This window comes from the organism of the source record quoted next, unplaced genomic scaffold, assembly GCF_019419815.1.
Source record: "Pyrus x bretschneideri cultivar Hongxiangsu unplaced genomic scaffold, Pyrus_bretschneideri_v1 Contig9, whole genome shotgun sequence".
NCBI classification, from domain to species: Eukaryota; Viridiplantae; Streptophyta; class Magnoliopsida; order Rosales; family Rosaceae; genus Pyrus; species Pyrus x bretschneideri.
The window spans coordinates 377,525-389,763 of NW_025999831.1; the positions used below are offsets into that span (position 1 = coordinate 377,525).

Here is a 12,239-nt window from a genome sequence, read left to right on the forward strand (position 1 = left end):
CTCATCAACGAGGAATTCATTATCAACAATCCCATTGTATATCTAACAGCCACATGTATTTTTTCGTTGCTCAATATAGTATGTATTTAGCTCGAGTCATTCCACATTTCCTGAAGGTCATATATAATTCAAAGCCTAACATATAAGTGTATATATTGTCTTTGGCCTCTTGCTCTAAATATTTTACAAGGTGCATCAACCTTCATATATGTGATGATCTATGCGTACCGATTGTTTTGTAAATTCTTATTTAATAATGCTGTTTCATATTTTAGGAACGGGCTTCCTTTGTAGGGAATGTCTCTTGAAATTGTCATCACTAGTGTGATACTTGCCGATACAACCAAACAAAAACTTGGACTCAATAGACTAAGATGTCTAGAGAGGTTAACAGATCAAGGTGGTTACTTAGCAAGAACGAACGACACCAACATGCAACTAATAAGTAATTTGAGTATCCAGGCGACCAAATATTTTGCATAGCAAATATCGATTGTCTCAAGCGTTCATAATTGTTTCATATATTTAGGAATGGGCTTCCAATTGTAGGTCATGTTTCTTGAATTTTATCATCACCTAGTGTGATACTTGCCGATACAACCAAATAAAAACTTGGATTCAGTAGACTAAGATGTCTAGAGAGGTTAACAGATCAAGGCGGTTACTTAACAATAATGTACGACGTCCAACATGTTACTAAGCAATTAGTGTGTCCATGCGAACAAATATTATGCATAGCCAATATCGATGGTCTCATGCCTTCATAACGGGACACATATGAAATATGTCCTCAACTGGATCCATTCCAAAATACAAAATCATGCAGTCAAAACATCAACGTATAAAACAAATATTATTTGATACCATCTTAGCTACACACACACACATATGGGCGAATTCAAGCACCATGAAAAGGTTAATTTCTTGACTCTTAATTGTTCTGTTCACATCCCTATCACTAATTGTATTTCCAAGAAATCTAACAGAATTAATTTACTATACAAAGACTTTGACTTTATAAGAAAATATTTCAAAGAGCCAAATATGTGCATAAGAAATTCAAATTTAGGTTGGAACGTTGAAAAGGAGGAGCCAAATACTGTACATCTGTACCTTTTAGGAAAATGCTAGTGAGACTACATTTTTGTGTTATATATTTATTTGTATACCACATGATGCGGCAAGTGACATGACACATCATATTAATTAATGAGTTTATCTCATTGAATGTTGGTTGTGTATCATTTGCCACATCATGTTGTACATGTAATCTCCTATCATTACTCTATCTTCTATTTATATGTATTAAAGAATAAGGTAATTTAGTGAAGCATCCATAACCATAGAAAAAAGGCATCTCCGTACTTAAAACTCGGGTATAAAATTTTATGTTGTGACTTGTATGTGTACCCCTTGCTTTGTTAAATATTATCATTTTATGTTGTTTCATATATTTAGAAACTTACTTTAATTCCAATGTAGGCCATTTTTCTTGACATTGTCACTAGTGTTAGATACTCGCCGATAAAACAAGATAAAAACTTGGCTTCAATATACTCACCAAGATGTTTACAGGTTAACAGATCTAGGTGGTTACTTAACAAGAGCCTACACCTTCTTGATAAAATATACATATGTTCGAGTGTTTTTACGAATAAAATATGCATATGTTCGATATTCTCAACCTTTCAGATGTCCTTGAATCGATTCCATTTCTAACGAACTTGTCGCCTGCATATATAAACGATAAAACTATGCATGGTTCTTCACAACGATATAGTTATATAAAAGGGTAAGAAATTCAGGCAAGTCACATAAGAGATTACCAACAGTGATTTGGTATCTAACTCGTCATTCAAAAAATCGAACCTAAAACTACATATTTATTTACAATAAAAAAAATATCATTAAATTATTGTGTCAAGTGAGAAATAAAACCTCTTGACAGTATGGCATAAAAGAAAGAAGAACAAAGAGAAAGCTTGACGAAGCAAAAGTAATCTCTGTGTATTAGCTTCAATACAACAGTAGTACAAAATGATCTCTGTACTCACTACTAGGACAAGGATAACTACCTTTCTTACACTATAAGCCAATGTAACAAATCCTATCCAAACTAATGATGACATGGCAATCTTATCATAATCTAATCCTATTATGACTTGACAAGCTTATCAAATATGCCATGGCATATGATATGGCATTCCTATAAGTCAATATAGGTCAACATCTTCCATCAATCTCAATTAGGGTAACCAGATTAAGATTGCAACAATTTCGAACAAAGGTAAGACTATGAAGTCCTTTAGTTAACATATCAATAGTCTGTTCATCAGTAGGCTAGTATTTAATATGAAGATTGTGGCAGCAAAAATCCGTCGTCTTCAATCTTGACGAATGTGTACCTACAAAACAATCAACACCTTCAATCAAAGCCAAAGCCACAGTCGCCCACAAGGTGTTTTAGGGGAGGGGTGGGGTTGGATAGTGGATCTTCGATGCCTAAGTCAATATCTCTAAAAAGAGTGAGTGTTTATGGCTTGTATGTGTAGCAAAAAGCTTACCAAGATTTGGTGGAGATGAGGTATTTATAGGGCGGTAACCGGCCCAGGTGTAGGGTTTTGCCCTACACCTGGCAACTTCCCATTGGCCAAGGTTGTGTCATCCGTAGGATGGATGAGGTTAATATTTTGGATTAGGAGATAATATCTTGGGATGATGATGGAGCATCCTCGACTGTGATAGGATTCCTTACTTGATTGAGTTGATCTTCAATTGTGGAGTTATTAAAGATAGGATTTGGTGATTAATCTTATCTTTAATGCCTTTCACTTTTTCCACGCCACGAGCATGGGAGATTTGAGCAGTCGTCATCCGCTGCTTGGACATCTAGAGATGCTAATCTGCGCGTGGGAATATTTGTGTGCCCTGCCCATGCAATGAGGGTAATCTTGTCTTCTTCAGAAAAAAGATATGTCATTTTAAAGATTTTTGAGATTATTTATGGCTCCACAAAGATCCCTTTTATGAACTCTCTCTACAAAATGATAATTTATATGAAGGTGATTGATCCTCGAATGATGAACTGTATCAAATATGACATGGCATTCCTATCAGTCAATATAGGTCAACAAAACCAAGCATGTTAGTTAAATTAGTGATCAAATTTTTATAAGGAAAACTAATAAAAAGTCCAAAAAAAATTTTCTTTTAATGAAAAACCCTTTTTAAATATATAGTGAATAGTACTAGAAAAAAATTTAAATGCGATTTTTTTTTAAAAGCAAACAGTACATAGAGTGTTTTGTTAAACCTCCATTTTTTAGATGAATATTTTTAGTTTAATTAGAGTTACACAATCTCAGATGACAGATCATATATGAATGTAAACTATGGGCCAAGCTAACGACCAAGATGTCAGCTTCTTGACTCTTGTTCTTCACATCATATCCCTGATTGTATTTCCAAGAATCTAGTAACATTAATATATAGCCTTCGAATTAATACATATAAAATATGTTCATAAAAAATCATTATATGCACAATAATTCAAATTTAGGTGGAAGACGTTGACAAAGATGTGCTCAAATATTTGTACACTTGCCAGAAGCCATGGCACTACTCTTTGTAGCACGAGTTATGCGTAGATACCTATGCAGAACTAAACTAAGCGTTTGGTTTTATATTATTATTCAAAAGTTTATAGTTACAAAACTACAATCTTTGTCATTTACTTAAAACTCGAATTTTATAATCACCCTCATCTCAATAATGTGGGATAATTATAATCCATTTTATATATAATATGTGTTTATTGAATGTTATATACCAAACCTGCAGTCGTTTTCACGATAGTTACTTGATGGATAGTTGCCCTAGCTAAAATGATAACAAGCTCCTGAGATGTCCAGGTGGTATCACCAATCAATCAACAAACATTCCCATTTCTCAGTTGTTTATGAAATTTAAACTCGAGATTTTCTCCAACAAAATGGAGGCTTTTATAATCCCAAATAAATTATGGGTAACAAAGTGGTATACTTGATTTGGTTGAGCATACACATAGGTTTAATCTGCATGGTTTCTCAAAAAAGTTTGGCAAATAATCATTAGTTAATGATATTCAGTCTTCATTTCATTAAATGAGATTATGCATGAAAACTATTAATAGACAAGAGCATGATAATAAATTACGAAATTTCTACTATACTCCGATGCATGACATTTATTGGAAGAATTGATAGCTGAATATACGACCTTAAATTCAAAAACTAAAGATCTAGTTGTTAAGAATTTCGATTATACAACGCACAGATGCATACTAAACAAACTCCAAATCAACCCAACTCAGAAAACCAGATGACCTAAAGGCATGGGCAGTCACCATGCACTCCTTTGGGACTAGGGAGAGTCACAACTTACAAGACGGTGGTACTTGTGTGTGTTAGTGACACCTTTTGAGATTGGTTGGGGGTTTGCCTCTTTTGTAGCCAAAAAAGGACACCAATCGCAGCCTTTGTTGAACCAAAAGAAAAAGCGGCTTTGGGGCATCACCATTTGCAACTAAACTGCCCTTTTTGACTACTCCCCCTTTTGCAAAGGAATTAACACACTAAAAAAATATGTGACAAACCCCCAAAACCACTATGAACTCAACTTCCATGCTATAGTAATATTCATCCGATATGTTGACTATAATAATATTCATCCGATATGTTGTTTTGGTGACCAGATGATCAAATAATGCATAATACTCACTGTGAATTTGATATTGATAATGAAGAATTAATGGATGAGCTTTTGTTTTTAATCTCTAATTTTTAGTATAAAATTTCATAATAAGTAACTGTAAATTTTTAGTCACCTAATGACCAAGAGAATGTAGCTCTATTATTATTTAAATTTGACATCACTTAGTGATCTATATGTTTGCACGAGAATGATATATTTGCCGACAAGTATCCTCCCTACTTTACCTAATAAAGTCATTGTGTTTGAAGACATTTGGAAAAGAATTCGGTCAACAATGTAAGGAATATGTTAAGCTATTGTTTTTGTTTTTTTTTTGGAAAAACGTAGATTAAATTGTTAATTGTTATAGAGGAGGGGATAGGTGGGAAAGAACTCACATTGGAATGCATATGCATGATTATTTTTCATCACTGCAGTAAAGTGTCATCTGCATGAACATGATACATCAACAGCAATTTGTTTTGTATCTTTTGTGTGGCTGCCAATTTTCATTTCAAACAAGCTGGATTGGATCACCTCTATATGTTGGAAATTTTGTATTTTGGCTCCTTTTGATGTGGGTTCGAAGGAGTTGGCCATGTAGTGTTACTAGTGTAATTGACGAACACCAAGGCCCAATTACTAGCCTTCATTCAAATTATGGGCTTGGGCTTGACCTTGGCTCAGTTAACTTTTAATTTTTTTTTTGTTTTGTGAACAACTGGTATTAATTTACTACAGTTGATTAATATTATTCTTCTCAAGTGTCTTAGGTCTAACTTATGAGAATGATGAGTTAGATATCTAATTAATATAATTTATTATGTAGCTTAATCTAATTCCTCTCCTCAACCCCAATTAAGAAAAAAAAAAAAAGAATTGAGGTCTCAATTTAATGAGTACATTTTACTCACCATCTTTACTTATAATGTAGTGTCATCATATCTATACAAATGTTGAACATGTGGCTAATAAACATTCGAGTTAGAAATCTGGTTGGATTATGGAGGAGAAGAACTTGACTCTATCTCTACCCATCGGAAAAATTTATTGGATACGAGCAAGTATTGACCTAATTCTAACGCCTCGAATTAATTAAGTTTCGATTGAGTTCAAGTTAAGTTTCGGTTGAGTTCGAATTGATCCTGCCCAAGTTGCATCCCTCTTTTAATTGGAGAATTATATTGGGCTTACTTTTGTTGTTTATTTGGGCCCATTAAGAATCCAAAAGATTAAAAAAATCAGAAACCTCAGAAAAGCTGTTTATTCCTGCAACCACATTTCCATCCCCAACCCCAAGCAAGTAGGGTTTATCATCTCCCGCTCCACCGCGAAACTCCCATGCTACGCCACTTCTAAATGGGTGGCGCCGGCAACCGATTCTTCTCCCTGCTCTCCACCACCACCACCCACCCTGTCCAGCGCTTCCCTTCTCTCCTCCTCCTTTCCCGCCACTCCAAACCCCCACTCTTCCCTTCGTCCTCCTTCTCTTTCCTTTCCCACCGCCACTCCCTCTCTTCCCGCCCCACCTCCTCCTCCGCCTCCCCTTTCCCTCCCAATTCCTCTCACCATTTCCATTCCCATTCCCACTTCCCCGTTTCCGCCGCCTACCCTTCTTATGCCGATTCCGCCCCCTTAAGACACTCGCACCCCTGGCCCGAGTGGTCCCACTTCCTCAACTCCCTCTCCGCTGCCGGCTACAACGGAACCAACGGCCAGGATGAGTTCACCGCTGTGGTCCGGGATTTGCCCGAGGAGTTCATGCTTGCTGCGAATGTTTGCTTGGCATTCGCTAGGCAAAGAGCTGGCCTTTTGAGGTAATGTTTAATATGCTTCTCTCTCAATCAGTAAAAGTCTCGAAATGTTTACCAACGGATGAATTGTGTGTGGTTTTCAATGTAGGTTGCTTTCGAGGCGGGATTTAGATGTTGTGGTGGAGAATGGGACGCCATTTCTGTTTCAGAATGGCGATGATTCGGTGAGGCGAATGAGATTGTTTCTCGGCCAAGGCGATACCAATGTGAGTTTTCATTAACTCTGTCAATGCTCCTGAATTTGTTATTGGTGAAATGGTTTGTTCAGACACTGGATTGATCAGATACAACAAACCTATAAGGAAGAAAATCTGGTAGACAAATATAGTCAAACAAACATTTTTACTACAGAAATCTATCTTAAATTGTAGCGTTCGGTAACTTTTTAGAGCAAACATATAAGGCCTTCCCTGAGTTGGGCGCTTTGCGAAACCACCAGAGAAAGTAATGTGTTCCACAGAAGTACAAAAGCTGATGTTCTCTAGGCGGTTTTATTATGTTAAGACCGTTGAGCTGAAAATTTTCTGTAAACTGAACATTCCAGCCTTATTGAATTTTATTCTATGTTAAATTTGATATAAATGCATTAAGACCACTTGAGTTTCATGTGGTTTGTCTAAATTTTTACCATGATGACTTTCTACATGATTTGGATATCTTCTAATTTCTCGGTTTTAAATTAAGTACATAAAAGTTACAAGTTACTAACCCAGTCAATTTTTATGCTCTATTTGCCTTTTCCGTAACAGGCCTTGGACATTGATAAAGCACAAACGGTTGATTTGATGAGATTTATTTTGAGTTATGCTAGTGCCCCTGTTTTATCGTCAGACAGAAACAATCTGTACAATAGAGAAATTGTTGAATTATCTGTTCGTACTCTGTTGGGTGAAATGGCCAAGCTCTGCTTTAGCGCTCCAGATTCGAACTTTATTGGGGCAATGCAGAGTCGATCCCCTGATAACTATGGAGAATCTGTTAGGCCTTTTGGAAAAACTATTGAAATGAAAAGAGGTGATTGGATTTGTCAGAGGTAGAGTCCCTTTTTTTGGCCTACTATCTTCATTTATATTATAATGCATTTTGTATGAAATGGTTCGGGGCTATAGGGATAGTTTAATGCACATTATTTTTCTTTTGTTTATTGTTCATAAGAGATTCTGTTGACGAGCAGGTGTAATTTCATGAACTTTGCAAGAAACATGAAATGCCTGGAGTGCGAGGAGGCTCGGCCAAAGAGACAGCTGACTGGCAATGAGTGGGAGTGCCCTCAGTAAGCATTGCTTGTTTATTAAATCTCTTTTTTTGGTTTTCCGGTAATTTTTTTTCCTTTACTGATTAATTCATGATGAAAATAACTTCTTTCTCAGATGTGATTTTTTCAACTATGGTAGAAACATGGTATGTTTGAGGTGTGATTGTAAGCGCCCTGGAGAGGTCTCACTTGGTTCCACCAAAAATAGGTTAGATATGGGATATGAAAATGTGGGTGATAGAAATAGGGCTGAAATCGATAGCAGGCTGGCCGCTAATGAAGAGAAGGCACAGCGGTGGTTTAGTAAGATTTCTCAGCTAGACAGCACTTCAGACATGAGCAATGCTGTATCTGATGAAGATTTTCCTGAAATAATGCCACTGAGAAAAGGAGTAAACAGATTTGTTGTAAGCACTAGGAAAACGCCATTAGAGAGGAGGCTGGAAAATGCTCAATACCAAAGAAACGTGGATAATGAGGGCAATTATCAAGGCAAGGATCTTCAAGCTGGGAGTGCGAATAGGTCACTTGGTCGTACAGCCAACCGGACTTTAGATGAAATTCTTGGCCGTGCATCTGTTCCTGAATCAAATAATACAAGTACCAATCCCAGACAAAATGTTGGAACTGACGCTCCCTCTTCCATGCAGAGCTCAGTTTCCTCAGAGTATGGACAACCTAATGGGGGCAATTCCAATTATTCCCAATTTGTGCCATTACCCGAGGATAAGTTTGCCAGGAAACCTGAGAATTCAAGTGTGGAGGAGAGTGTGCAGCTGTCTGAGAAGCCTCCGGAACAGGCTGGGAGCAAGGATGGCGAAGGAGATCAAGCGGAAAAATCTGAGAGATGGTTTAAGAGGGTTGCAGAGTTGCACGATGTTACTGATCTTGCGAGCGCAATTTCAGATGAGGACTTTCCTGAAATTATGCCGATGCGTAAAGGAGAGAATCGATTTGTTGTCAGCAAGAAGAAAGATCGGTCTTTGACTACTCCGGCATACAAGAGACGTTCAGCTACTGAACAAGCTGGCAATGCCAATTATGTTCCCTTCGTACCCTTCCCACCCGACTATTTTGCTAAAAAAAACAACCAGCAGACAGAAGAGACAGATTTGACTAATAAGACTGCTGATGAAACAACTACAACTATGATCCCAGATAACAACCCTTCAGACAATATGGTTGATGCTAGATCTGGGAAGCTGAATGCTGATCACGTTCAACAGATGAAAAATCAGCAAAGCAGTGTGCCAATCTGGAACTCAGAAAGTTCGGGACAAAGTCAGCTCAAGGATTCTGCCCGCAATTTTGCTAATTCTAGCCCAAACAGCACGGATAGTTTGAACAGTGGATCTTCAGGGAAAGAGAATTCTAACCAGACAGCAAGTTCAACATGGAATCCACCGCAACAGTCCAATGATCAGAACATTAGGCAGGGCTGGACCGGGAAAAGTTTGGAGGGGTCAGCAGTGAAGGAGCCAGATCCTTTAGATATGTCAGAGGAGGCAAAGGCGGAGAGATGGTTCAAGCGCGTTGCGCAGATAAAAGACATCTCAGAGCTGAGTCAGATTCCTGATGAAGATTTCCCGTCAATAATGCCAATGCGGAAAGGGGTGAATAGGTTTGTTGTCAGCAAGCGGAAAACGCCGTTGGAGAGGAGGCTGACATCTCCACAATACAGAAAAAATCTTCCTATTGTAAGCTCTGATCCAGCAAAGGAAAGAGATGGTAACTGAGAAATCACAAAAAGGACTTCCTCTTTGTTGTTTTGGAAGATGAGATAATTGTTTATTTCATACTTTTGCATAGTTGTATTTTTCATAGGTTGCCTTGGACAAAACTTTGGGTGCATTCCAAACAGTGTATAAAGGTATACATTTCCTCTAGTTATGCAATTGTCCAGATTGGAGCTAAATGCATTTTTCATGTTGAGACACGGACGAACACTAGGTGAGGGCAATTAGTTGTGGACTCTCTTCTCCCTTGGAACTTAATTTTGATCTTACTTTGCCAACTGAAACTTAAAAGTCACCATTTTATTCTTTGAAACTCAAAATTTGGCTTATTTTTAGCTACATTTCTTGAAACTTAATTTTCATCTCATTTTGCCTCCTAAAACTCAAAAGTTACCACTTGAGAGGTCATTTGTATGTGCTTTCAAAATGACTGAAAGCATTTGTGATGAGAATGTTTTTGAAACCAATCCTTAGTAAAAATGGAAGTAAATCTTGGAAAAGCACTTAAAGTGCTTTCTGAAAGAAGCACATAACTGATGCTTCTTGCAAATGAGTCCTTACTCTTTGAAACTTAAAAGTAATTTTCACCTTGACTTGTCGACGTTCTCTTCTCCCTGAACTTTAAAGTTCGCCCTCTAAAACATATGTGGGACCCACCATTCAACAAGACTGTGTCTCATGCCAATGAATTTGATTATAAATCTCAACTATGTGTTAACATTCAACAATGAAAAAAAAATATTAAAATCGAGTTTTGTAGAGTAAAATGACGAAATTAACAGAAAATGTTATAAATCTCCACTATGAGTTAATAGCCTACATAATGGAATTAACATAATTAAGGCAACGTGGAGCGAATTTTGAATTTTATAAAATAAAATGACGACTTTTGAGTTTTAGAAAGTAAAATGAGATTAAAAACAAATTTAGTAAAAGTTAAGGTCAAAATTTTCCATGACGTCTAATTATCTTTAGTTGGATGAAAAATGTGCAGATCCAACTTCTCTGCCCTCTCACTTCTCATACACTTTCATTTCCTCATATTTTGTGCGGTCACGGTTAAGTCACGTTAAGATTTTATATTGATTTTTTTTATAGAGATAATAAGATAAAAAATAAAAGTAATATAAAATGTTAACGTAACTTAATCAGAACTACACAAATAGAAGGGGATGAAAGTGTATGGGAAGTGGAAGGGCAGATAAACCAGGACATGTGCTCCCACATTTGTGCTGTCATTTGTGCTTGGTACTTCTTTGTTTGTACCACATAGCATATGGGGCTACAGGAAAACATGTTGCGCCCATGGCACCACATGTTCCATACTTTGCCACCACTCATAAGTTCATAACATGTTCGACCCATGGCACCACATGTTCTATATTTTGCCACCACTCGTAACTCGTGCAACATTTTTAAGAAAAAGCATTTGTAAGCTCGTTTCAACTAAATCAGCATGTGAGAATGAGGCAATTCTTTTTTTTTTCTTTTTCTTTTTATTTTGATATTCGATGATACAAACATCTATTTGTGATCAAATAAGAAATAAGAGATAAGTTCTATCATGTTTTAAATGAGGATAAATAGAGAAAAGTAGAAGTGCAGAGTTTGTATTTACCTGCTTCAGCTTTTCTAAAAAAATTTCCTGATTTGATATAAGTAAGCTTTGTTTTAAACACCTTCGAAACAATGACAAGTCTATATTTTTTTTTGTAACACATGATAAGTCTATCTTTTGATTTGTATTAAACAAATCAGATATGCGTGACAATTTGGTATCAGAGCCTAACCTTGATCGTGGTGTGCCGACGAGGACGTCGGGCCCCCAAGGGGGGTGGATTGTGACATCCCACATCGCCCAGGGGAGTGATCCTTAAATGTATATTCTCATTCCTACCTAGCACGAGGCCTTTTGGGAGCTCACTGGCTTCGGGTTCCGTGGGAACTCCGAAGTTAAGCGAGTAGCGCGTGAAAGCATTCCCAGGATGAGTGACCCATCGGGAAGTTCTCGTGTGAGTTCCCAAAAACAAAACCGTGAGGGCGTGGTCGAGGCCCAAAGCGGACAATATCGTGCTACGATGGTGGAGCGGGCCCGGGAAGTCGTCCCGCCCGGGCGGGGATGTGACAATGCCCATATTATATGTAAATAGTTATAGCATCCTGATAATTATTAAGCAAATATTCAGGGCTTCTGGTATATAAGCTAGCTACTATCACTCTTTGTCTTACATTATTGGCATCATTGTCACCCCTTGAGATTCTATTATAAATACTTTTATAAACTTCACTTCTCATTTTTTTCCTTCTAATATAATCCAATTAATTTTCTTCAAGCGTTGCATAAGAATCAACTAAAAATTGTTGGAACAACCTTTCACCCTTTTAACAGAGTGTCCAATTGTGAGACTCTTTTTTCCTAAAACTAATCAGCTATGAAAGCTCTCATTGGTACTCTCCCTCTTTTACATTTATGACCTTTAAAATAATTGTTCCATTCTAAATCAGATTTATATTCATCTTCGTCTAGAGAAAAGAGTAAATACATGAATTTTAGATTCAAATTTATAACCCGTTTTAACCCTCCATCTTTAAACTCTATAACAATATCTATATTCAAATCAAAGAGGCTTATATCCCACTATCCAACAAGGAAAAAGATTCTCTCTGAATCTTCTTTGTGAGGATCCGAAAGATCAATTAATC

At 37.0% G+C, this 12,239-nt stretch overlaps 1 protein-coding gene across 1 annotated transcript; it reads left to right on the plus strand.

Annotated features, from left to right (window-relative positions):
* The first annotated feature begins 6,018 nt into the window (after positions 1–6,018).
* Positions 6,019–9,686, plus strand: LOC103944344 (zinc finger protein VAR3, chloroplastic). Its single transcript, XM_048576489.1, has 5 exons — positions 6,019–6,548; positions 6,634–6,751; positions 7,295–7,578; positions 7,720–7,818; positions 7,916–9,686. Exons 1-5 carry the CDS (start codon positions 6,091–6,093, stop codon positions 9,534–9,536), a joined length of 2,580 nt encoding a protein of 859 aa, XP_048432446.1. The 5' UTR covers positions 6,019–6,090; the 3' UTR covers positions 9,537–9,686.
* Positions 9,687–12,239: the final 2,553 nt, after the last annotated feature.